At 35.6% G+C, this 26,775-nt stretch overlaps 1 protein-coding gene across 2 annotated transcripts in view; it reads left to right on the top strand.

Annotated features, from left to right (window-relative positions):
• focad (focadhesin) overlaps positions 1–25,923 on the top strand; it is a 92,814-nt gene extending 66,891 nt beyond the window's left edge. For both annotated transcript variants that reach the window (XM_069189288.1, XM_069189290.1), the window contains 17 exons: positions 187–276; positions 1,217–1,364; positions 6,231–6,350; positions 7,994–8,116; positions 8,379–8,456; positions 13,777–13,848; positions 14,586–14,688; positions 15,423–15,503; positions 17,387–17,515; positions 18,647–18,762; positions 19,816–20,076; positions 20,732–20,821; positions 21,607–21,784; positions 23,053–23,150; positions 23,841–24,092; positions 24,422–24,497; positions 25,239–25,923. In XM_069189288.1, coding sequence (XP_069045389.1) covers positions 187–276; positions 1,217–1,364; positions 6,231–6,350; positions 7,994–8,116; positions 8,379–8,456; positions 13,777–13,848; positions 14,586–14,688; positions 15,423–15,503; positions 17,387–17,515; positions 18,647–18,762; positions 19,816–20,076; positions 20,732–20,821; positions 21,607–21,784; positions 23,053–23,150; positions 23,841–24,092; positions 24,422–24,497; positions 25,239–25,312 — 2,089 coding nt within the window. In that variant the 3' untranslated portion in view covers positions 25,313–25,923. The remainder of the gene's footprint in view (positions 1–186; positions 277–1,216; positions 1,365–6,230; positions 6,351–7,993; positions 8,117–8,378; positions 8,457–13,776; positions 13,849–14,585; positions 14,689–15,422; positions 15,504–17,386; positions 17,516–18,646; positions 18,763–19,815; positions 20,077–20,731; positions 20,822–21,606; positions 21,785–23,052; positions 23,151–23,840; positions 24,093–24,421; positions 24,498–25,238) is intronic.
• Positions 25,924–26,775: the final 852 nt, after the last annotated feature.

Below are 26,775 nucleotides of genomic sequence, written 5' to 3'. Positions count from 1 at the left end.
GTTACATTTAGGAATAATATACAAACTGTATTACCCAGAGTTTTTGTGGAACAGATGCAATCACTACTCTTTTACCCAATTCTTCTCTAGACAGAGTACCCTGAAATACTGCTTTCTCTTCTTAATGATTTAACTCCTTAAAAAGGTGCTTTGGCCTTTATTTCACAGTTGTCTTTCTCAATATAGTGACATCTCTGGACAGAAGATGAACCTTTTCCTGATGAAGAGTCTGGATGTTCTGGAGGGCTGCTCTTTTGACACCAGCTTAGAATACAAGTGAGCTTTAAGAGTGGAAATTTAAATATTCCCCCAGATTGTGCTGAACACTCTCATTATTGCTGTGTAAAAAATTAACAGACCACTTCTTTTGTGTCTGGTCCCAAAAGACGCAAACATAAGAGCTAAGACCTGGTTTTAATAATGTACATCTGTATGCAGAACATCTCTTCTAATTCTAAAAATAAATAAATGTATAAATGTGAAAAATAAATAAGTGAATGTCGTGAGATGTTATTGTGTTTGATCCCAAAGTTTATGACAGCCTGGAACAGATTCCAGCCATTTTACATGAACAATGTTTTTACACGGAAAACTGAGAACTCAGATGCTGAGTTAGTCAATTGCAGCATCTCCACTATTCAGCACTGAATAAGAAATGCTTACGTTTGCAAAAAGGAAACTATAATTATAATAGTACAATCACTGGCTTAAATAGCATGACCTCCAGTCAAAGAGTAGGCTCAAGTCAGATCCAGGAAGACTTCAAGAACTGAAATGAAAGTGTTCTCCATGTGGCAGTTCACATGAGCCTCAGTAAGCAAATAATAAATTAAAAAAATATTTTACATGTTACTGGTTGTATCATAAAATCAAGTCACGTTGAGGGCTGGCAATCCAAACAGTCCTCAAACCATGTCATTGTGCTTATCTAATTTCGTGACTTGCCAATGACTTTTCTGAATTAACTGCATATCTTTGCAAAACAGCACAGTGAAATCTCCGTTGCTGGAAAATATTCCCCGTTGCTTTTAAAAAATTTAAGGAACACACAGAAATGACTTAGGACTGCTTATTTGAGTCCAATTTGACCGAAAGTATGCCTTATGAGGGAAACCAGTTGAGCGTGAAATTGGTAGTGTAAGCATGTGTGCATTAAGCTGTACCTTTTAGACTGCCTTGTCAATCACTTGTCTCTTTCTTCTGTCAATGTTCCCAGTACTGGATGCATCCTGGGAGTTGGTCTTGTGCTGTCGTTGTTAAGCCACAGCAGTCAAACGGAGTCCAGAGTACATGTGGCTGCAACACTGGAAAAGCTGCTCTGCAGCCTGGAAGACAGCAGCAGTCAGGGCAGGATGCTGCAGGAGGTAATGTGCAGAGGGCACCATGTTTAGTCTGTGACATGACAGTGACAAAGAACCACTGCAAAAAGTATGAACTGCTCATTCCATTATCAGCTGACTCAATTGAGTTACACGAGTAATAATGTCATGACCTACAGTAGTGTGCAGTGTGTCAGGATTAGTATTAATTTTGTGGCTTTATAACTATACACATCAGAAGTCTTGTGCCCTTATAACATACAACTTCTCAGTTTTTCTTTTTAAAAACTGATGATTTTATTCACGAGTTCACTCATGCATCCATAAATTAAACTGGAATTCTGTGGAAACACAGCTTTTTTTTTTCTTAATTTTGTTCTGTACTATAGTTCACAGAACTGAGTACCAGGTACTCGAGTATTCTGTTAATAAAGGGGAAGTGCACCCCCCATTTATCAGACTGGTTATTAAATCTTGGTAACAAAATAAATTCATCGACGGTATAGAAATATTTAAAACATTTTGAATTAAGCACAAAATAGTGAACTTTGAGAAAATACTGTAAGTCGCCATGTTGTCGCAAACCGCTAATTTCGCCACAGGCGAAGCTGAGAATTCCCACTTATTGTGAGGAGATGTGGCTCTTCCCGCTCACTAGTCACTCTTAAGGACTAATATAAAGCGATGTACAAGTGGATTAAGTACAGGTTGTGCAGCAGACATTTCACAGCAGGTTTCCAACATGATCTGCACGCATAGTTAACAAGTAAGTTCCAATTATCGTTAAAACCATCTTGAGGTCAAGAGCAATATTTCTATTGAATTAAATTTATTCCCAAACCTGCTTGTTTACTATGTAATGGGGCTGCTTCACGTTGCCTCATTCTGAATCACAGAACATTGTGCTGTGCAGACCTGGAAATGTAGTCTATTTTGTGATATAAATTGGAGGTTTTACATGTTACTTTCATTGCGGTTTGAAATGCACTCATCAATGCTGATTCTTTCTAACCCTGAAATATAAAAATACCTTTGGAGTTCCTCTTTAATATTAGATTTGCTTTAGGTATAACTATTGTGTATTGCTTTTTTATTTATTTTGTTAGTGTTTTGTTGCAGTTAGTTAAAAAATACAGTACATTTATCTGCCTGACTCCAGTATGATGCAGTGGAATCCTGCAGGTATTCGATAGCTAGGGGATGCAAATGCACAGAAAATCTAAGGAAAGACAGTTCATTATGTCTGGAATACATTAAAAGAGGCAAAAACAGAATTGTTAATACAAACCGAATTGTTAATGTGAATGTTTACTGAGCTTTGAAGATTTCTTAAGTTATCAAATTTATTTTTCTTTTTTACCCCAATACACTAGTTTACATATCTTTGAATTATTTCAAGAAAATGATACATACAATATATACCATATGTTTATTCGTATTTCAAACTAATGTAATATTCCTTTGAACTCATTCTTGTGCTATTGTATACTTCAACTGGCCATTTTTTTACAAACTGTGTAGGAATAAAACCTCTTCACAAAGGTATCAATTGCATCATCTTTAGTCTGTTAAAAGTGTTTTTGTTTTGACAGCTTTCCTTTCAGTTGGCCCAGCAAATGTAAACTTTCCTGCTGAATCTTTCCACTCCCTGTCATTCTTTCTTATATCCCTAACAGTAACCTTCTCGGTCTTTGATTCTGAAGCAGTAATTTTTTTCTACATTCATTTTTTAAGCCTTTCTCATCATTTAAACGTCTCATTTTTATTGTAGCCTTGCCTTGTCTGTTATGCTGTCTAAAAACGAATTTGTTGAAAGCATTGTATGCACATATATATTAAAATATTAAGTAGTATTAAAATACTTCTAAAAATGTTCCTTGCTTGATCTCTTGCAGTTTAATGATACAAATTAGTAGATTACAGGAGGAGAGATACATAGGATTCGTATTGTTTCTGCTGAAAACAGTCAAATACAGCACTCACATCAGGTTTAGAAGGGGCACCGTTACAATTTCCTGTCCAGAGCAAAGTGTTGCGATTAATTTTGGGCATGAATACTAATAAGCTCCCATCCAATCTCATGCTGAAGACCACTATCTAAAGACTTCTCCTTTGTATAAAATTAAAGTTAGCTCAAATTAGGATATTGTAATTTTCAGAAATAATATTGACTTTCTGATAACATAACTACTCTTTTCACTTTTTCTGTTCTTCATCGATGATAATGTAAAGGAGAAGCCTTGCTGTTATCTTTGATTCAAGCTGTTCCTTTAGGGAGACATAAGTTCTATATGTGAAAATCAGTTTGAACTTGAAAAATGAAAAAAATAATTGGGGACCCAGAAATAAAGTCGAGAGCTGCAGTTTGTTCTTAAGACGCAAACCAAAAGTGCCTTTCCTGCACTAGAAAGCTATGCCTGCACAACACTGCCATATGTCTTACATTTGTATTCCAGGGTTAGACAGAAATAACACGGATCAGTAAGACGTAATGGAGTGAAGTGAATGGTTTAAAGAGTCATCGCTCTTTTTTAATGGATAACTGGGTCATCGTAGTAAGATAATGAAAGGTGTCTTAAGTGGTAAGGACTTGATGTGGTTAGCAAAACAAAACCAAAATGAATCAAAAGAAGAATGAAGGCAGTCAATTGGAGGGAACTGAAGAATATGATCAGACCTTTACATTGAATTTGACCGAGTGGATACTTAGATCAAATTAAATCAATATGAAGTATTGTTGATATATTACAGATGTGCTGATACAATAGTATTAATATTCACAAAGTGAATATTTCCAGATTTAACATACTGTATATGCTTTCTCATATCTTACTTTTTTGTAGCCTGTATTATTTGGGTGAGATCACATTGTCAAAGCAGAAAGGGTTATAACCTTCAGGTGACAGTAGCTCTGTCCATGCTATGTTATCAGGACACACTAATGTCCTTCTTTATCACCACCGCAGTGGTAACAAAGTACATTAGTGTATTCGGGATCCAGTACCTGGTTACCGACGGAGGAGAAAATGTTTTCCAAGGCTAATAGAACACGGCAAATTCCCCACTATATTTTAGTCTGTGACACAGACTAGGACAGGAAATTCAAGTGGACATTCTTATTAACGCCCATTTCATTGCTGTTTTTCACACTCTTGCAACAGAAGACATTGACAAGTAAATCAGTATATGACAGTTAAGTTACATCACAGTATAGTAATGCCATCATTTTAAACCACTGTACTTAAAATGTAACAGTAATTCCTGGTGTACAAATGCGTGTAAGGAAAGTAGTAAAGAGCTTTTAGTCAAAAATGTGTCCAATGAAAACAGTTTATCTCTTAGTTTGTCTTCACTGACATACCTGAGGTTTCTTTGGTCTGATGACTCTACTTATCACAGGAAATTTTGTCCTGAAGTTCAACACTGTTTTCTGTGACCATTTGAAATATTGAAATATGTACTGATTTATCTTTAAAATTGGGGATTTCCAAGAAAAGAGGATTGAGTTATGTGAAGGCCTAGGATACCTTGTGAAACAGAGCAGTAAAAGCATAATTGAGTCCCTTTGCGATTAACTTCCCTGTTTTTCTCTGTCTGCTGCTTTTTTCGACTGTTTTTTTTTGGGGGGGCAAGGGCAAGAGTACAACAATTTGTTAAATGTTTATTCTGGAATAATTTGAAGGCTTACAGAGGTATATTTGTATTCAGCTAGAATGATAAGATTTTTAACATTTTGCCTGTAATATACACTTAGTAATTTGGCCACGCAGCCTGTTTGGTTACTAGTTGTTAATTGACCCAACGATCACCTGTGTTCATTTCTTAAAAGAAACCAGCGTATCAGCTTTGACAGCATGATTTAGTAGTTTGTCCCAGAGTTTGATGAGCTTGATTTAAAAAAGATCCTCTTGTTTTAAAAGCACTCCTCTGGTCTTCTGGTTTGACTTTGAATACCTTTGGGGATTATGAATACTTGAATTAGATCTCATCATAGTGTTCTGTATTCAAGCCTATCAGTGCAGGGCATTTCTTTAGGCTTTATTATATATCTGCTGTTCTTCTATGGAATGATTCAAGAGCAGCAGTATCTTATTAGTAACATGATGACCAAAACTGATCTAAGAATTCTAAGTGAATTCTTATTAGTGCATTGTACAATTTTGAGATAACATTCCTTGATTTAAATTCTACACCTAAAGTAATATTTTTGCCTTTTTATTGATCCTCCCATGTCGAGATGTTGAAAGTGATGTCAACATGAACACCCAAGTCTCTTTCATTGGTAGTGTCTTCAAGCTCAGTATTTTCCATCTTGCTTTAATAATTTGATTCCACTTCCTGCTTGTAACACTCTGTATTTGCCTAAATTAAGAGTCATAGATCAGTAAATATAAAGTATTCATCTCTTGACAACACATGAGTGTCATTAATTTCCATGTAATTACACATGAATGCAAACTTATTGAAATCATATTGGTTTTATTGGAAGTATCTGATATTAGTTATATGTCTCATATTATATTGTCTACTCTATTCAGGACAAATTCACAATTTAAAGTTATTATGAAGTGTCTACTTTATACAACTTTTATAAAGTGTATACCTGTAGGTTTAGCTATGAAGCTTCTATAGATCAAAAATATTTGATTATATATATATAAAATATATAAATATTTGAAAAAAGTTTTTAACTTAAACTACTGTAAATCTCAGTACAACCTGCAGTTTAGTTTTGAGATTAGTTGTTCTAATAAACCTTTTTTAAGATGTTTTTTTTTCAAATTGTAGATTTTTTTAATTTTGGTTCCAGAAAGAAAGTCTCTGTAAGTTAACAAAACTTCACTTTGAAGTCTGCCTTCTTCCTTCTGTCTCTTCTGTCTCTCAGACCTGTAACTGTTGTTCCCTTTCCAGGTTTTAGCATATTCAGTGGCCTGTGTCTGTGTGTCTGCATTCAGTACTGGTATCATTGACGCCAACAAGGCTGAGGAAATCATGAACAATCTCCGACTCATGACGGAGAAAAGCCAACAGGTGCGTTAATTCTTGAAATTGACCTTATTTTCTCCTGTGGGACAACTGTGTATCTAACTCATTAATGAAGGGGTGGGCAGGTTACCCAGTGGAAATATTTGGGTTAGATATTTTTAATTTGACATAATATGTCTTCAGAAAATGAAGCCTTAAACATATCACTGATACGTTCTTATAATTTGTCTTTCTTGATACCGTGATGCTCAGTCATTTTTGAGTAGTTTCATTCACATTTCATTTCAAATGTCACCTTTCCTGTTGAGGCCTGTTGTCCAAGGAAGGACAAAAAAGTCACATTGCCATTCATATTTCACATAAATGCCTTAGTGCAGCAATGGTCCCAATATTCAAAAAGTGTTTCTGCAGTTAGTTGAGTTTTTTGGAAGTGATTGTGAAGAAACAATTTTCTGATAAAGAGGTCCTGGGCAAATGTAACATTCAGCTGTATGGTATGTGTTGCTAGTCAGTCTCTTCTAAGACAGTCAACAGTTGATCCAAGTACCATGAGAACTCTTGTCAATTCAGATCCAAGCATCTGGTCTGTTGGTGTCCTAGAACTTGATTCCTCTCATTTTTTTGACAAGCATGGCATTGAAATGACACAATTAACCTTTATTGTTCTTCTATTCAAATCTCATGCGCTTGTTAACCTCGGAAGTCAATAGCAATTTTAGCTCATATAATCGTTCATTACAATCCGTATACAGTATAATCATGTGTCACATGAAGTCTGAAATTGCCCAGACTTGCCTGAGAATATTGGATTTGAACAATGTAACCCCATGTACAGTACAATATTTATGTATTACATGTATACTAATGCTATGGTCATTTATTAAGTTTGTATTCTACACAATGTTTTGTTAGAATTTTTCATATAAAAGTTGTCAACCAAATTACATACATTTGCACAACCATACCAACCTGAGACAAACTGAATAAGTTATGTTACTGCTGCTTTACTTTGATTGTTGCATTTCATAAATAACAATGTTACGAGGAAGATTAATGTGTAATCCATTGTAAAGGATTTTAAACACTTAAATTAAATGTTATGTTGTGTAAATTCTATAGGATCTGTATTTTTATAGTCCTGGTAGATTACTGTCTTAATATTTGATACAACTGAAATCCAAAGCTCTTTTGCTTCTGAGCAATCTCAGTTTCCACAATTGGATCTCAAACTGGATAAAATAAGTGGCCAGATTTCCATTGTGCATGCTTAAATTATAGTAGTACATAGCAACTCTCTTTTCATAACATAATTCTGTTCATGATAAGCAAAAAAACTTAGAGGAGAGGAAAAATAAGATTTCCAGTAGTACTTTATATTATCTATTAAACCTAACTCTTTATTGAAATTTGTTAAATACTATAAATATTGAAGATGAAATATAGGTAAATAGAAGTTTTGGCAATTATATCTGCTTATATTTTTGGTTTATGTTTGTGCTCCAAAGAAACAGAGTACTCCAAATCTGAAAGTATTATCTGAAATGTATCATGTGGTCCCCACATAAAAAATATTTTTAAATGTTTTGCCCAAGCCCTTTTCTTTTCCTATGCCCTGTTTATAATTGTTGATGTCTGAGGCGGGTTATATTGTACTTGAGTCTTTAAGTAGCGTTCAATTTGTCTTTCAGACGCCAGGGTTTGCCTTGTCTTTAGGTATTACTGTTCATGGCCTGTCTGCCTGTGGTCACGGTAAAGCAGAGGACTTCTATTTCAGACTTCTGGGTGCTTGGATAAAAATACTTCTTACAGAGGTAACTTTTTCTTTAGTAGTCAACCCTGCAAAAATCCAATGTACTGTATATGATGTTCATTCTCATTCAAAGCAAGCACAGTGATTGTTTTGGCTGTTATGTATTTAATCAGAAGCTTAACAATTACTCCCAGCTGAGGAATTAATTTATCCCGATAGTCTACTTATCCAGGACCCTGAAAAAGATCAACTGGGAAAAAATTAAGATCATCATCAACTCTGTTCTTAGTTAAATTTGACCGGTGTGGTTTCATTGCTTTCAGGGTTGTCCCACAATGCAGCGTCTGGCAGCTGTAAATGGTTTGGTGGCACTAGTAGGCTCTGAAAGTTCCCTAATTCAGGTAAGTGTCAACCTAACTACTGTATCTGGGTTTGTATACAGAAATCATAAACACAAGGTTTCTTTTATTCCTTTCAATACACATGTATTGAAGATAAGGTCCTTGATTTTTTGATTGCCCTTTCACACTTTGTTGTTAATTACATTCTTCAAAACTGCGGGAGTTTTTTAGTTTCAGTGAAACATATTTTTGCTTCCTGACTAGATTCGTAGACAGAAGCTTTGACTGTAATTCTGGTGCCAAGATTATTCTTCTGACTGTTCTGAGTAAAGCTGTTTGTTCAGCTACCAGAGTTTTACTTTCACTACATTGCTTTTCATTCTCTTTATTTTGATATAGGAACAGTATAACACATCATTATTCATCAGTTGTAGTTGATAAAGTTGATGTAGTTGTAGTTGATGTTGTAGTTCCCACACACCATCAAAGACCCCACACACCCCAGCTACAGACTTTATGATCTGCTACCATCTGGAAAACGGTACCGGAGCATTTGGGCCCAGACTACCAGACTCAGAGACAGTTTTTACCCCCGCACTATCAAACTATTCAACTCCCAGCCTCTCTCACTCTCACCTCACCTCTCACCTATGATCTGAACCTCACAGTGCCTTCTTCCTTTCTTTCTTACCAAAAACCCAAACACACATTGAAAATCTACCTCTACCATACATGTCAAAAGCTCACTCCCCATAATTTCTATCCCTTATTTCATTCTGTTGATGCTTGTTTTTGTACATAACCTGTTACCTTTTTGTTGTTTTGCACATTGCCTGTTGTTGTTTTTGCACATTGCCTGTTGTTGTTTTTTTTGCACATCGCCTGTTGTCTCTGTCTTTCTTTTGTTATACAGTTGTGTTGTTGTTGTTGTTGTTTTCTTTGTACTACTTATGTCCGAGAGCTAGCTTAATAGCATTTCGTTATACCATATACCTGTATATGAGTATAATGACAATAAACTTGAACTTGAACTAAAGTTAAGCAATTTAAACAATAAAAGGAAACGTCGCAGATATGTACTAAGTCATGTATGTAATACGGTATTTCTCAGTATCCAATTACGGTATTCAATATGTTATAGAGATATGATGATGACTGACTTTCAATATGTGTAAACTAGATGTTTAAATAGTTGTCAAACAAATGGAAGGCTCAGTATATAGTCAATGGTAGATAACCAGAAATACTTAAAATGTAGTAACATAAGTCACAGAGCACCATATATTTGATGGGACAAACGTTGTTTCCAGGTTGTTCTTTATCTTCTACTCCAAGTAGAGTAAGTAAGCTTAAAAACTGGTGCCTAGAGACCATTATTTGTCCATATTTGCAGCATGGTATTATGAAAATGTTTGAGAGAAATACCATGCAATACATTGACACTGCAAGTTAGGAAACAACATACTGTATTTAATTCTGTATGTGCACATCTTTACTCACATATGATGAGTAAAGTTTTGTTAGTGCATAAATATTGTTCTGTTTCTATTAACCAGTGCACACTGTCACCTCCTTTGTCCATTCCCCTTTTGATAATAAAAGTAGTTATTTATCTCTTTCACTTCAGGAGCAGGTGTATGCAAAGCAGAGATCCATGCACTGTGCATAAATATTGCATGACCTTATTACCACACCATCACTACTGAAAGTGAGCTAATGTATCTACACCAGCACAAAGTAGAGTTTAATTTTATGTTTCTTTCCATTTGGGCCACAATAAAACTCAATTAAAGTAGCTTACATTCAGTATTTTAGATATGTCATGGGAATACAGCCAACTTTTAATGCCTATTTGAATTCCTGTTGTGCTATTTGTCTTTGAGGGCATTGCTGGCTCTGTATCACTTTACGGTCCTTTTGGTCTGCCCTTGCGCAGTGGGACAGACATGTGGGGAGCCTTCCATGGCCTGAAACTGACACCCTGGACAGAACACCAATGAGTTTTAATCTCTGGACACCACCTCAGAGTGGTGGTAGCAAGCACCGTGTGTTTCCATCAAAACTTTCTATTGAAATTGAAGTAGTAAATGCTTTGATTTTTAATTGTAGAGGGCCTTGTCATAACATTAGTGGTGTTCTGTGGAATTTCCTGCATAATTTCCTACTTTTATCAATAAGTGCGGCTACTTCAGTTAATGCTTGCAAATGTTTGCTTGTGTAGTTTCCACATTTTAAGATGGCAGTTTTTTTTTTGTTTCATAATATTTTGAAAAAAAAATCACTTGAATGCATAATGTATTCTGGATTAATATAATGCACTTGACCACACACACTGATTGGAGCAACACACATGTATCCATTAACAGTTAAATGGAGAATATTCCGTGTAAATCCATCATGCTTTCATTGAAACCCACTAATAGTAAAACATATTCCAGGACCAGCATAGGAGGCCCTTGCTGGTTGATTTCCAAAATAACATAAAGAAGGGACCAGGCGAATCATACATCTCTCTCCCGGTGTTCAGAGGTCAGCTTGAGCTCATTCACCTAGATTGTAATACATTAATCCACATTACAGAACCATAACTGGTCTGCACAGTTTACCTCCCTTGGGAGATATTCTGAGACACCACACAAAAACAGTCAAAAGACATAAATGTCTCACTTCTGTCTGTAGATGGTCACTTATAGCATAGTGCTAATATTGCAAATATTGCAAGAACAATGTGGTAAAGTTAGATATGAGCTCTACCCATTGTACTGTACTATCCACTGTGTGGGTTTGGGTGTTTGGCATTTTACTGCTTGCATTAAATAAAATAGCTCTGAAACTGAGAGGCTGAAGAAATGCAACATATCTTAGTACTGTCAATGATGGAGCTTGTAAGGGCAAATGAAGAAACTTGTTTTTCCATCACTGGGAGAAACAAAAGCTTTTGTCTAACTCACCTTGCTAAGCCAGGAGAATTGTGTATAATATAACAATTATGTAATGCCCACACATAGATATGCTTAGCCATCTGCAGTATTCACAACTTACAGTAGGTTGATACTTTATTGTCCACTGCTGTGGAAATTTGTCTTTGGCTTCTCCCACAGAAGTACAGAACACACAAGCAAAACATAAGAGTCACATAAAATCACAACAGTATGTAATACATAAATAGTTGGATAAATAGGTAGAGGGCGGAATATATTTACATACCTTCATTGAGTAGTTTTATTGCAGAGGGGACAAAGGATTTCTATAAATGTTTTTATTTGAATTATGAAGTAAGGCTACTTAGCAGACAGAGACTGGTTTTGTGAAGCTCTGATGTGCAAGCTCTCTAACTCCAATGGGTTTCTTATAATCAAGTTCTAATTAAAATGATTATATTGTGCATACTTTGACAGCTTAAATGCAGAACATATAAACATGTTTCCTTCTTTTGAAATGACTTACATCTTCGGAAACTGAAGTAGTAACAACTGCTTGCAAGGCTTTTCTTCTGTCCTTTTCTGGTAAAGCTCAGGCTTTGTACCGTAAATTATACCAATCAGTGCCCCTCTCCTCTCAGCTGGATAGAAAACTCACAGGACACCAGTTGTTAGTCCATTTCTTCCCCTATATTTCCATTTAAATGCAAATACTCGCTCTCTTGGATGACTGCCAGGAAGTATTTCCATAGAAACATTCAGTAATGCTGCGCTGTACTTTTTAAAGCTGTCACTTGTTACGAGCCTAGGATATTGTTGTTCTTAATTTTTTAAACCATTATTTAAAGAAACAGTTAATTATAAAGATTTAACGGTATTTTTAATTTTTCATTTTGTCCCTTGTGAGCTGTGTAATTCTCTTAGGAGGCCCTCCAATTTCAGAATTTCTGATGTCTGATGATAATATGTTAGATAGCAGACTCTTTCTCTGAGTTTACAGCTGTGCTGACCTTTTATCTTGTAGCATTGATGAGCTTGTCAAGTGATAAATTCAATCATATGTAAAACAGTTCAGTGACATACAAAACAATTAAGTATTCTGAAAAGTAAGCTAGATATGCCCTCAGATATCCCCTAAACCTATGAAATATTAAAAGTCCATTTCTTGTATGTTTTATTGGTCAAAGTGGAATAGCCAAAAAAAAACAGAAAAAGGATTTGTATTTTTTTAGCATAACGGCTAGTGTAACAATGTAAAACTTTGCAGAATGTGGGGATATAGTACCCTGTGAATCTTAATTCTATTTAAAAGGACATATTGAACAATGCATAACACCCAGTAGGCAGCTACAGCCAGTGAGCGAAACTGTTTTTGCTATCAGAGACTGTTGTGCAAACTCACAGAATTCTGAGTTCCTATGGCGAACAGCCTGAAATGTGGTTTCACACAGAGTGTTTTTCAGTTCTGCACTAAACTGCAATGTAGCTTGCTTTGGGGTGGTTTAATTTGATAAAGGCAAGTAAACAGTTAAGAAAGAAGCTTACGGTGGGCACGGCCATTCTGAGCGGCAACCTTTCTGTAGTCATGAAAAGTAGAAACTGCGAATCTCCACAGTTCTCTGTTATGAAGCTTTTTATTTCACACAAAGAGCCAATTCAAGCAGGGCACAACTGTTCAGAGTTTCAGTCAAGTTCAGTCATGCAAAATGAGGAGGTTCAGGGCACATCAAACATTGCACTTGTTAAAGCATTGTCTTGAGGCAAATAGGCTTCTTAAACTTCAAAACCTTTGCACTATTCAATCAATGCACTGTCTATGCTTCACCAGTGTATGGTGCTATTGACCTTGTCTTTTCAGAAATCTTCTGGCATGCAGACCAAGTTCCTAATTGCATCTGTGACACTTAAATCTTTAAGGCTTTTGTTTTGTTGTTCTCATCTGTTTCTCATTTTTTATGGTTGACTTTTTAAAGATACAGTACATTAAGAGTTATTGAGCTGTAAAGTTTTACCCTGTATTTATTTTTTTTAATGATGTTGATAACTCTATTTTATATGCGATTATCTGAACTCTTAGCTAGACCTTTTTATTAGTCATGAAAATCACCATGCAAAAAGCTTTCTTGGTGAAAGTTTGTTTCTAGTGCAGAAATATGATCAAGATTGCACTATGGTATATGTATTATCAGTTATCTTAAGCTTTCATTTTTCCGAACTGCAAACCATCCTTGTCAGCTTTTTTGAAACTTCAGGGGGAAAATGACACCAATGCACCCATGCTTCCACCACAAGGTGGCACTTAACTTCATGGCATTACTCTGCAAAAGATGATACCAGTGTTAATATTTTTTATTATTATTTACAACTAGAGACATGCACAGGTTTAAGGAAACTTTAAAAAAAAGGCTGATGCAGTCTGTGCTCTGCAGAAAATGTCAGTGCTCTGTTTTCTCTCGCAGCTCAAATCTGAATCTGGACAGTCCCCTCAGCAGCAAAGCAGACTGAATGAGGTTATCAGAGCAATAACCCAAGTAAGATTGTACTTAAAGGTTCAATGATGTCCATGCAGAATTGCTTTCTTTGAGTTGTTGTTTATTGTATTGCTTTTCTTTTCATTGTAATTAATACTTTTTAGCTGGCAGCAGTCCTAGTTTTTTCACTTTTTGCACTTTTTACATGAGGTATATAGATCATTAATCAATCAGTAAGAAAGATCACATAGCTGCATAGTATGTGTTTTTGGAACCTTTTTACTTGTCCTTCAAACTGTGGCAATTAAGCACTGAATTTTGTTGTGCCTCCTTATTATTGCTGTCTGTTCCTGATTTATAGACTTTATTCAATCTTGTTGATTCCAAGTTAAGAACAATGTGCAGAATTCAAATAACAGTATATGTCTTCTTCAAAAAATAAACTAATTTTCTAATTAATGACTAAATCTATATTCACACACTATTAAATGTAAAAGCCTGAGGGAATAAAACTATTAAATCAATTGAACACCACCATGTGTTAAATAGAGAGTGCAATGCAAAGTACTGTATGTTATGGTTTTATAGAATTTTATTTAATCCTGGTGTCTACTCTTGCATAATGTTCCATTTCTGACGAACGTGCTACTCATTTAGCAAATAAAAAGTCCTAGATTTAATTTCATTAAGGTGAGTTTCAAGGATAATAAGGAATAAAAAAATTCACAGTAAATTGATCCTCAGTAAACCAGTATACAGTATTTGAGTACAAAACTTTGGGCTGACTTTTTCCACAGGTTATTACCTTTTCTGGTGCTGTTGGTCTGCAGTCAAATGCCTCCTGTCTTGTGGGACATCTTCACCTGGCAAACCTGTCTTTAGGCCAAACTAGAACATCAGGTAAGATGAAATATTGTAGTGATGATGGCTATGGTAGTAAAAAAAATGTTGATGGTCCTGAGCTGTTTCTTGTGAACATACTAATCATGTTGCCTCATCACATGTTTGGTGATTATACTGTATCTGTCAGTAGTTTTAGATAGAGTCTATTACATTTCAGTGGAGTCCCCCATCACAGACAAGGAGGAGGGCCGTTCATGTGGATCTAAACTTTTGTGTGCAACCAGACGCTTACGAAACAAACATGGATGAATCACAATGAAAACAGAAAACGCTGTTAATTTTTCAAGAAACTTTTATTGAAGAAAAATCTTGTAGTAGAGCTATCAAAACAACAAAAATGAAACATTGATCCTAATATATTGATGAAAAAAATATACATTTAACCAAAATGCCATAAAGATAAATCTAATATATTAAGGTTGAACTTCAAAATGGGATCAGTTTCAGTCCTGTTCAGTTATCTCCATCTTATATTTCAAATAAATTAAAATAGAAACAACAAACACCATTAGATATGTGAAAATAAATATAATTTACATTGTGATACAAATGATAAAGAAGTCTCGAGTCTTATGCACCAACTTATTTTTTTTATTTTCAACGGGCAGCAACCCTCAAGCCGAATTTGTCAAAGTTAACCAAAACATTCCCTAAATATGTATAGATGTTGCTGGTCTCTTTGTTTTTTTTTTTCTCTAAACATATTTACTCCTTATATTAATCTTTTTCAGTCCCTCCTGATTTTGGCTACTTGTCTGAAAGGAGTGTGATCAGAGCGGCTGTGGATTACCTTATTGAAGCAGGAAGAAAAGGTACGGTCTTCAGCAAACTTGTGCTATAAATCTTTGAAGATGTCACTCTTCTTTGTTGGGCTTTCAGACAGCTTTATTTTTAAATAGCACCTTCAAATAGCATTGAGGTACTTTACATAAATTATACCTTTTAATAACACAATACGTTGAAAACAATTACACTGTATATCTGAAAAATTTCAAAAAATAGAATGCAATTTAAAAACCATTGACAAGATGTAAGTTTCAAAGCAAGATTTAAAAACTTTGACAGACGCTGCATTTTAATATCACCATGAGAGTATTCCAATGATATGGGGCTACCGCTTTAAAGCATGGTCCCTTGAAGCCTAGAATCAGCCACACACATTTTTCATAGTAAAGATGATATCTTACCTTGTGCGGGGTAAAACAGCTTTAAAACTTTGAAAGTCTGAGCAGGGCTCCCACATAACTTAACTATTATTAGTGTTCATTCAGAACACAAGGTCAGCCGTATTCTCCCAACATTGGTGGCTCACATCCAGTCTGTGTCGATGGATAGCAATTTCCTGAGCTGCTGTGCATAATTTGCTAAACCCCACCAAGGTTGGATTTGGTTTTGATTCTGTCAGAGTAATCTTGGTATGCTGTAGAAGAGCAGCTTCTACAGAGTTTGCAGTGTTGTCTAATTTCTCAGTTCTGTGTGTATTTTTAGGGTCTTTAAGCTCTAAATGGTCATAGTATGAAAAGAGGAGATGGACTTAACAGAGAATGGAGAGTAATAGACATGAGTTTAACTGGTTGATATGGACAAATTCTAACTTGTGTGGTATAAAAAAGAAAAATATAGATTCCAAATTGGTGATTGCTTTTCATATATATTCATATTTATTATACATATTATCTATTTTAACATTTAAAATAAAATATTACCCAGCAGTCTATATTGGAGGACATCTGTGCGCCACTGTGTTGATAAATTAAAATGAAATGGTCAACATGAAACAATACATCAATGACAGATTCACCCCGAGTTTGTGTAGTGTGCCTGGATGCTCTGCGCCTGGTCTGAGTAAGGCACACTAATCTCTTCTTTGTTAGAATGGCTTAAAGTTTTTTGGCCGAGTGGGTTCGACACAGGGCGTGTCAGTCCTGCCACCCCAGAACTCCTCCTAGTTACTATCAGGATAAAGCCAGGGTGCCTAACAGGTTTTCCTTTATCAGTGTTGTCAGAGGATGGACTTCATGCTGTTTCCTCAGAGACAAGTCTCGATCCATCTTGGGTTCGTTCACTCTCATGGAGTCAGACTTTTCACTCTCCTTGTGGATCTTTTACTCTGCCACCGGCTTTTGTTCATTGTCTTCTTGTAAGCAGGCTCTTGCTCTGTCTCCTCCATTTATTGGGTCTGCAATAACTGAGACTAAGGCTGTTTTTTTTTTCCCTGAACCTCTTAAGTGTCCCTCAGGTAATTAATTCCACCTGGAATGCACTTTTTCTTTTCTTGGCTGCATTATCATGTGAATTTCTGCATAAAAAAAATCAAAGGTTCTTTTCTAGATGCTTCAGGGCCCTCTAGTGGCTAAATTGGGAGACCCAGATCACTTATTCTGCCAACTTGTCAAGCTTACAATAAATTCTATTTTAATTATCCAAAACATTAAAACCACTAACAGTATCTGTGTTTCATGTTGTAAACAATATTCTCAGGTTCTCATTAAAAAGACATCGAAACATGAATTTTATTCCTGAGAGACAAATGTGAGGAGTCTTATACTGCATTATAAAGCCCCTTTCTGTACTTTAGTGAGAAAGTAATGCACCTGGGGGTGTTTCGCTTCTGTTAAGTTGGCATTGTTGAGGATTGACTGTCTTTTGGTAATTTTATTGACTTATTTTCCCATGTATCACTGTCTTTCTCTAGGTCCAGAACACCTGCATCCCAAACTGGTGAATGTGGTACTGGGACCACTTGCTTCAGTGGGCAGTAGCTTCCAATATCCACCGGTCAACTGGGGGGCAATTCTGTCTCCCTTAATGAGACTCAACTTTGGTAACACAGTACTTTTCATTATGTCAAGCATCAGATTCTTTTATTATTTAATACCGCATTCTTCAACTAAATAATTTATTGAATCTACTCAATGTTAATACAATGTTTTAACATTTTAGGCTGCTTTACCTTCTTTGAAATAATATGCAATTGCTTAATAAAAATACATTGGATGGCAATCTTATGTGCACTGTAAACAGAGAATGACATTTTTCCCTAAATCCTTCACAAAGCACAAATAAGAATTTCTGACTTGAATGGTATGATTCTGTGTTTAACATACTGCATAATTTAGTATGTAATAGTAAATAATACTTAAGACCTTTTCACAAACTTATCACCAAATAAAGATATTTTATTTTAATCACTTATGAAAATGTTTGAAGATTTTGTTCTTACTAATACCATTTTTAACCCTAAGCTACTATTTCCATGTTTTCTTACTGCTTTGCTAAAATATGCCAGGAAATTGCCATTGCTGATAATTTAAGATCCTCTTCTTTCTTAGATTAGCTAAAATTATTAATGTTTTTTTATCAATGTATACTTATTTCAAGAGCATGATTGAGAACAAAAGGTGATATAGTTTAAAAACGTTATTGTAGTCTGTTTGCAAGCAATACTAAAATTCATCTGGTGAATCAAATGAATTGATACAACTTTTGTTACTGAAGCACAGTTCCTGTGCACCTTTGTACAGCAAATTTAGCAAACTTTTTTTTAATTCTGTTTAATTTTTTTTTAATTAGAAGTTAAAATGTGATGTTTGTTTCTAACATCCAATACAGGGTCGTGGTGGAACCCGAGCTGATTCCGGGAATGCACAATTTACTCTATGGATACCAGTCCATCACGTGGCAGATAGAAACACAAACAGACACACACACTCACACCAGGACCAGATTTACCAGAAGCCAATTAACCTACCAGTATGTTTTTGGACTGTGGGAGAACATACTGTACATCTATGTCCACGTAGATAGCACCCCAGGAATTGAACCTAGGGCCTCAGTGTTTCACAGAAGCAATGCTAACCACTGCACCACCAGGCCGCTTCAGTGTCAATGTATTTATTATCATTGCCTACAGATTACTTTTAAATCTCATCAGGTTTTATGATTTTTTTTGTAGGCGAAGAGATCCAGCACCACTGCATTGATGTGGCTGTCACGCAATGCCAGTCCTCCCAGAGTGCCTCTATGTTTCTCGGCATGTGGCTAATACCACCACTTGTCAACAGCCTCAGTGTAAGTTATTGTACTGACATGTCATTTTGTGGATGTTGAGTGGCTGTAGAGCATTCATGAAGAGATTTGATGAGGTGCATCCATCACTTATCTTAGAAACAATCACATGAGTAAGACAGACCTGAAGAGACCACCTCTAGTCAGTAACCTTTCTTATTTGAAACAATGAGAGTTAAACAATTCACTTTCGCTCAGACTGTGTTGTACAGATGTCGAGATTGAAGTTTGCAGAGGAGGAGCACAGCTTTCAGAGTATACCATCTCCTCAAGACCTTTTGCAAATTTAAAAAAGAACTTAAATGAACGGAAAAATTGTAAACACCTAAAAAAAACAACTTATACATATATTTTTTATGTATAATTAATTCGCATTTATTTACATTTATTTCAAGTTGGTGAACGTGGCCCCGATAAAAGCAGATGATATCTTATGGTTCACATACAGTACATTTGCAGAGCTTTGATTAATTATCCAGACTATAAAATGTAGAATGTTAATGCATAACACTGGTGACAAAGGTCGTTGAAATAAAACCGATAAAAAGTTGTGCCTTTTTTTATGCTGAGGACTAGATGAAGACATACAGTACCCAATGATTTAAAAACTGAGACACTCTACAGCAGTGGTCTCCAACCCTTGTCCTTGACCAGTTCAGTTAGATGTATAGCAATTGGAAACACATTGATGAATAAGCAAGTAATCTGTTTACTTAAGAGAACTCTGGTCCTTGAAGGTTGATTTGGTTTCTCAAATGGTGTCTCAGCTACTTAATTAAAAAATATCTGCCTAATTGAACATAATGAAATTGTGATTTTATGGTAACATATAATATCTTCTAGAATGGGGCCTTCATAACCTGGGCTAAACCCCTTGCTCTGTAAGTTGCTAAAAATAAGAAAAATAAAAATGCAGTTAGTGAAACACTAACCTTTTGTGTCTAAATCTTTTGTGCCCCAATGGTGAAATGTGGCATTTCACCAATGATGAAAAAAAGAACAATAATGTTTATGAGAGAAAAGATCATTTGAAAGTGTTTGTTAATTCTTTTCTAGCTCAAAACAAGAGCCTATCTGTACAAATCAGTGTCTGTGTGGATGAAGCATGTGCCCGATGACAAGCTGCAGTCATTTGTGGAGGTGCTTGGAGTACAGCACCTCACAGCAAGCAGCCGGCAGCAGAGCCCTGATCTGTGTGTGGCCGTCCTGGAGGGGCTGGAACAAGCCATGAAGCTCCCAAATCCCACACAGTTCTGCTGGGGTGTGCTACGTTCCACCACAGAGAGAATTTTCATGCTCCTGCCAGATGAAGTTCAGGTATTCCCTGAGGAATTTTAGAATTCTTCAGCAACACTTATGTGTACGATATCTAAAACATAGATGATGCTTGCAATGGGCTGTGACAGGCAAGAAGAGCAAAGCTGTCTTGAATTTTGATTGGTCAGTTATGTTGTTTTCTAATTTTTTAAGTGCCTAAACAAATAGATATATACAGATTATATTCCAAAGTCTCATTTTGAGAGTGTCTTTTGAAAATTCAGGTACAGTATAAACCAAATTGAACAAAAAAAAAATCAGGAATAGCATTCATCTATCCTTGAGCATTCCATTGCAGTTATAATTTCTTATTTCAGTTACATTTACTGTTTAAGGTAATATGACTTTTGTCTATCTCAATGTTGATATCACAGAAGGGGATGAATACATTTGAGCTCAAACCATGTTATTTTCTAAACTAACGTTTTTGCCTTAATTTACAGTTCTGTCAGAATTAACTATCATCTTAAAGGAAAATGGCTGATCAAAAAGTGATCAACAAATCTTCATCATACAAGAAGGATGAAAAGAGTAGCACAATAAAAACTGGCTTAAAGTTTTACACAGCAATTATATTGCTATTAACTTTAAATGCTTGCATTTGTTCTTTAACATTGGTCAGTTTCACATTATTATTTTTCTGTTATTTTCACAGGACGATGAGGTAGAACTCTACGTGAGGATTGCTACATGCCTGTCAGAAATGGAAGACACAGAGATTGACAGGATAACTCGAGTCACTAAGGTAAACCATAACGTCATCTGCACCTGTAATTATTTTCCATTTACGCCTCTGTCAAAGGTTTTGAGATCTGAAATGTTTGTGCTCACAAGTTTTCCAAAAAAACAGTTTTTATTACATTTTAAGTAAGTATAAGTATAAAAGTATAAAAGTTTTTTTTTATTGGAAATTGAAAACACACTTAATTAAGCAAATTCCATATTCAGTTAATTTAATAAGGAATGAAAGGTTTCCTCCAATGGTTTGAACTCTGTTCAATCCAAGAAGTTACAACAAAGTAAGACTTTGTTGAAATTATTTTCTGGTACATAGTGACAAATTTTCCTCTGTCGGTGTATTTGACATTGATAAAAATGAAAGAGTTATGACTAGCAAGTTACAATGAAAAAACATTGTGTTTCATGGGATAGTAACAATGAATAATTGCTTACACTTATAGCTTATATAGCACTTTTCTGGACACTCCACTCAAAGCGCTTTACAGGTAATGGGGACTCCCCTCCTTCACTAATGATATGCAGCATCTTGTTCACTTAATTTGTTTTTCTCTTTAGCCATTTCTTTACCTACACATCTGTTTGAATGGTTATGTTTGTCTAGCTATCTACCTTTCTACATATACTGTACAGCAGTAGTTATGTCTCTCTTCTTGCAAAGAACAAAGAATTGTAAATGTTCTGATGTACTAGCACTGTGAATGGCAGCTGTGTAGTCAGGATGAAAAAAAAGGTGGAAGCCCGATTCAGTTTACCTGGTGTCAAGTTGCTAAGCTGATCTGTCTGTTGCAGGCTAACCTTGTGAAGACAGGCTTTACCATGGCATACCTGGTCTCTCAGGGCAGGGTCCCGCTTCTGGGTCTTAATGATGTAATTGCGGCTGCGATAGGAAGTTGTCATCAAGAGGCAGTCAGCTCGCTGCTGGTGCGGAGTTTCTATCAGTCACGCCTTGCAGCCAGTCCTAACACGGGTAAGGATCGGAACCGCTGGATCCCATGGCATTGCCCCAGAAGTAATATTGCCTTTGGTTTCCTCTTGGAAAATTAGTGTAACACTTTTTTCTTATCTACATTTGCCAAGCAACTGGTGGGGAAGTACACAGAGACATTCCAGACCACCTCACCATTGTTACTCACACAGATAAGCATTTATGTTCACCTATATTAGAGGAGACAAACTCATTTGTTATGGTGGGCCAGATGTGATGCGATTCAAATGGGCAAAAGCCATATCTTGTGTAACTTATCAGAATAGCAGACACAACCATGATCTAGTGTTGTTTGTTTATAGTATTTCTTAGTTTTGGTGTTTGTTATAATGGCATACCTCTGTTTAAGAAGTTATGGAAAAGTCATGGAAAAGTTTTGGAATTTTGTTGATAAAAATGAGTGGGAACCCTGTGATAGGATAGTTATTAGCAAAAATTGAAATAAGATTTAGTTCTAGTAATTGTTTCCATAACCTTATATGTAAAATAAGCCAAATTAATTGATATATACTTGCTTGATTCAGTTTTCCCATCCTTTTTATAAATGGGTAGTACTGTACATTAGCAGATCCCCAGTCCATGGGTACTTCCTCAGTCTTATGTAACTGTTGGAACAGTAGGACTGTGTAAAGCGGTAAATACATTGATGTTAAAACTAACTTTATTTGTACAGTTATTGCTGTTGCTCTTTGACAACATCTACCTGTTGTACAAGTCAAACATAGACTTTCCATTCCTTTAAATTTAAATTTCTCCACTTCTCTTCAACTACACAACATTCAGGGAGTTTCCTTTATACTGTATGTAACCCTGACATACAGTATATTTTCCCACAATAATGTATGCGCTCAGAAATGTGCTTGAGCGCCTTGTATGCTCTGTCAGTGCGTAGGTCTGTCAGTCCCATTTTCATAGGAGATGGTCCACTGATCTCCCTGCAACCCAACCTGTCGTTCTTTCCATGGGTCATCTCCACCTTCGAAGTCCCTCTGCCCTCCCTGTTTCCTTCAGTTGGGGCATGACAGTTGAACTTGTGTTGTTCAGTGTGAGCACTGTAAAGTTACAATGTATATGCAGAAATGCTGTTCCACTCTTTGTGCACCAAGGTTCTATAACCGTGGATCAGATGTCATCTACGCAGCCCCTGTTCCACTGGATTGTAGCCAGTTCTAATTTGGCCTGTAAGACAGCCTTTTAACCCCCTGTTTGATCCTTACACAGTCATTGTTATGACCTTTTTTTTATCCTAGGTGTTCTTAAAAGAATGGAATGGCTTTTGGAGTTAATGGGTCACATCAGAAATGTTGCTTATGGGTCAACCCCTGTGGAGAATGGAGATGTTAAACAGGTATAACCGGAACAGCACCCAATTCCTCATGTAGGCCAGATCATTCTGTGATTCTATCCATAAACGCATCCAAGGTCTACTAGTGAGAGTATTTGGAGTTGCCCCATAGGATCTGAATGCTTTATACACAGTTGTATAAAATAAGTATGCATGCCTTGATACCACTGGGTGTTAAAATGTAATTTGGTTGCAGTGCGTTTGCTAATGACTCTATGACAGCAGTAATGTAAACCCAAAATGTTGTATCATTGCAATAATCCAAATGTGTGTATTAACTCAAAAGATCTTATTCTGAGAGGTTGATATGTAATTTATAAATATATTAGTGCTTTTAATTTGCCCATCTACAGCCTAACAAAGCAAGTCTTCTGCAGTATTTATTTGTGTTGTTGTCATCCTAATAGCAGAGTTATGTAAAAAGGAGATGGATGTTGTCTGAATCTGGTTCAGAAAACAGGGCATGAAAGGCCATCCATAAAAGATATAACAGTCATATTGCAGTTCTGATCATTCAAAATGTTTTGAAAACGAATGTAATTAATATAACTGAAGGAAGGTGATCAAATTGAAATAAGCCTTCACTATCAGGAGCAGATGCTTAGTTCCTGAATTGTGAAAAACAACAGGAAAGGTAAAGCATGTTTGGTGCTGGCTGTCTTTTCCCTAACCAAGCATTTGTTTCCTATTTAGGCAACAGACTTCTTGTTGCAGCTGTTCTGTGCCGCAGTTGTGTCGTGGGCTGACCATTCCTTGCCACTGCTACTCGGAATAGGAGCTAAATGGCTGCCTTGGAAAGAAGACAATGCAGTGCCCAGCTCGCCCCAGGCTCGTTTTGGAAACTCTTCAGCTGATGAGCAGTTAGCTTTGCAGTGCTCTAAAGGTCTTCCATATAGTATCCAGCTGTTGTTGGCCAAAGAGCCATGGAAAGGCCAGACTCATAAGGTATCACTCTAGACTTTGTGTCCTGTTCTACAGTGTGAGCTGTGTTGGATAGTTAATGTGCCAACAAAAGACAGTAATATCCTGTCACAATAACAGTACATCTACAGTAGATGTGAAAGTAACACCTTCAACTTTTGATATTTTATTTGTTATTCTTACGTTAACAAGAATAAATGTCAGTATAAGAATCATTAAAGTAAAAACAATGTCAATGTAAAAATGTTTTCATTATTGCTCCTTAACTCATAATTGGAATGATCGTTGCCTTTGGTTGTTAATGCAGCGTGGGTAAATGAGCAGGACATCTTATATTTTTACTTGTTCTTTAGTTTATAGACTGGTTCTTCAGCATACTGGAATGTCCAAAGCAAGGCTTATCAGAAAGATCCATCAGAACTGTAAAAGGTAAACCTCCTTTTTTCGAATATCATGTAATGGACATGTAAACAAAAAAAATTGTTGGGGGGGTTGTGTTTTGTTTAACTCCACACCAATAGAATTAAAATGTACAAACTAAGCGTTAAATTTTTTTGTGCATAGTGGATATACAGTATAATAAATGATGCTTTAGTACAACAAATTTGAATTACATTTTTTAACTAAAAGTACTAATTCAGTTTTGGGGAGCAACAACAGCTCCTGGGAATAAAGATAATTTACCTATCAATCTGGCATCTACATTATGCTAGAGATAAAAAGCAAGCTAACTGGCTGCTGAATTCTCAACATATTGCAGTTTGTTCAGTGTGGATATTGTGTTTATATATTCCAGAGAGATATTCAGTAATAATCAATAATAGAATTGCAATAATCACTTCTAGAAAAGACAAATGTGTTAAATATATTTTCTGCAACACTCAAAGACAGCATAAGAAGCAGTCTGGCAATATTTCTGAGATGGAAGAATTATATTTTTACAATATTATGAACATTAAGGTCAAAAGTTTTAGTTGAAATTCAAGTACTGTATAGTGCCAACAGATAAGGTTACTGCATTGGCTTTCCATAAGAGATGGAAGGAGCCAAATAGCATGACCTGAGATTTGTCAGTTTAAGTGAAGGAAACTATGAATCATTTAGATTTTTCTATGTTTTAACATTGATGTACAGTATTCACGAGCCTCTAACTTATTTCTTTCCCAACAGGTGCTTTACTAGCCTTAAGATATCTTCCAGAGTTCAAGAAGAAAGTTGTGTGGACCAGAGCTTATGGCTGGTAGTTAATACACCATCTACATTTTGACCAACAACAGACTCTTAGCATTCATAACGCTTCCATTTTGATCCACAGCAAGTATTCCAAGATCATCTGGAGAACATCTGATGGCCTCATTCAAGTCGACCATGACTATTGCATGTGCATAATGTGATCTCTCCTATGGGGTGAGATATTAACATACCTACAAAAGCATGGATTGGAGCTTTGAGGAACAGCTCATGGCCACAGCTTTTATGGATCCCAGAAAACAATTATGGAAAAGTTACTTAAAGGACTTTAATAATGGATCATGTTATTATTCAGTCAGATGTAACGTAGTATAATAAACAGAATTACTTATTTCAGCCTTTATTCTTGACTTCTGAAATTTAAAACTGCAATTGAAAATTCTGACTGTTTGAATACAAAGCATCTTGAATAGAGTTTAATTTGAGCACCGATTTAAACAGAGGTTTTCTTCTATGTACAGAACACAAAGTCAGTTTAACGATATCTGTAAATTCCTTGCAGTGATCCAAGTACAACGTTCACAATCTTTTAAAGGTCAAAATGCAGTGGAAAACGTTCACATATTTATATTGTGCAATAAAAATATAACCCCTAAACCATCAATGCAATAAAATTATTAGATTAACAAGATAAACAATAAAACTATTTTGAAAGATATTACTTCAGCTAAAATATGTTAAAAAATGATACAGAACCTTCGTAACGATGCAAATGTAACTGATTATCCCAGTCTTCTTAGTTAAGTTAAAGTTAAAGTTAAGGTAAGAAATAATAAACTACAAATAAATATATGAAAAGACTAAAAGATATATTTTGTAGTTACCCACAAGGAATATTGTTCATAATCCTTTCCATAACATAACAGCCTCCTAGTGCTTTGATTTTTCATCTGCCAGTTAGAAACCTACCAAAGATATTATTGTTGTAGAAATAATCAGAAAAAAACAATCTGGTATATGCTTTCATTCTTTACTTTTATTTTTATTATATACTCACCAAAGGTAAACATGGTTTACTTTTTACCAGATGTTTTGTGTTTCGTGCCTGTTATTGAATTAAGCCATGCTGTACTGCAAGAATTTGCTAAAAAATGTAAATATCCTTCATATTGGGCACTTGCAGTTACCAAAAAGTTTTTTTTGCACCTTTCATTCCCTAGAGAAATATTTCTTGTATTGCTTGTATTACGATAGGTTTTAATGTCCTATAAATAGTACCATATATTTCAAAAAGTATATATCCTTATATTTAACTAAGGGCTGTTCTGAATTAACTGGATTTCAGACCACGGCAGATTTCACAATTATAAAATATTTAAAAATACATTAGGGAAGTATATCTCTATTTTCTTGAGATATACAGTACCTAGAAAAATAATAATAAGCAGTACAATTGACTCAGTCCTAAAGAAATCATATAATAAGTCATATATATACTTAATGAATGTGACATTTT

This window comes from Lepisosteus oculatus, chromosome 1 (assembly GCF_040954835.1).
Source record: "Lepisosteus oculatus isolate fLepOcu1 chromosome 1, fLepOcu1.hap2, whole genome shotgun sequence".
NCBI classification, from domain to species: Eukaryota; Metazoa; Chordata; class Actinopteri; order Semionotiformes; family Lepisosteidae; genus Lepisosteus; species Lepisosteus oculatus.
This window is presented reverse-complemented; position numbering and strand designations above follow the sequence as displayed.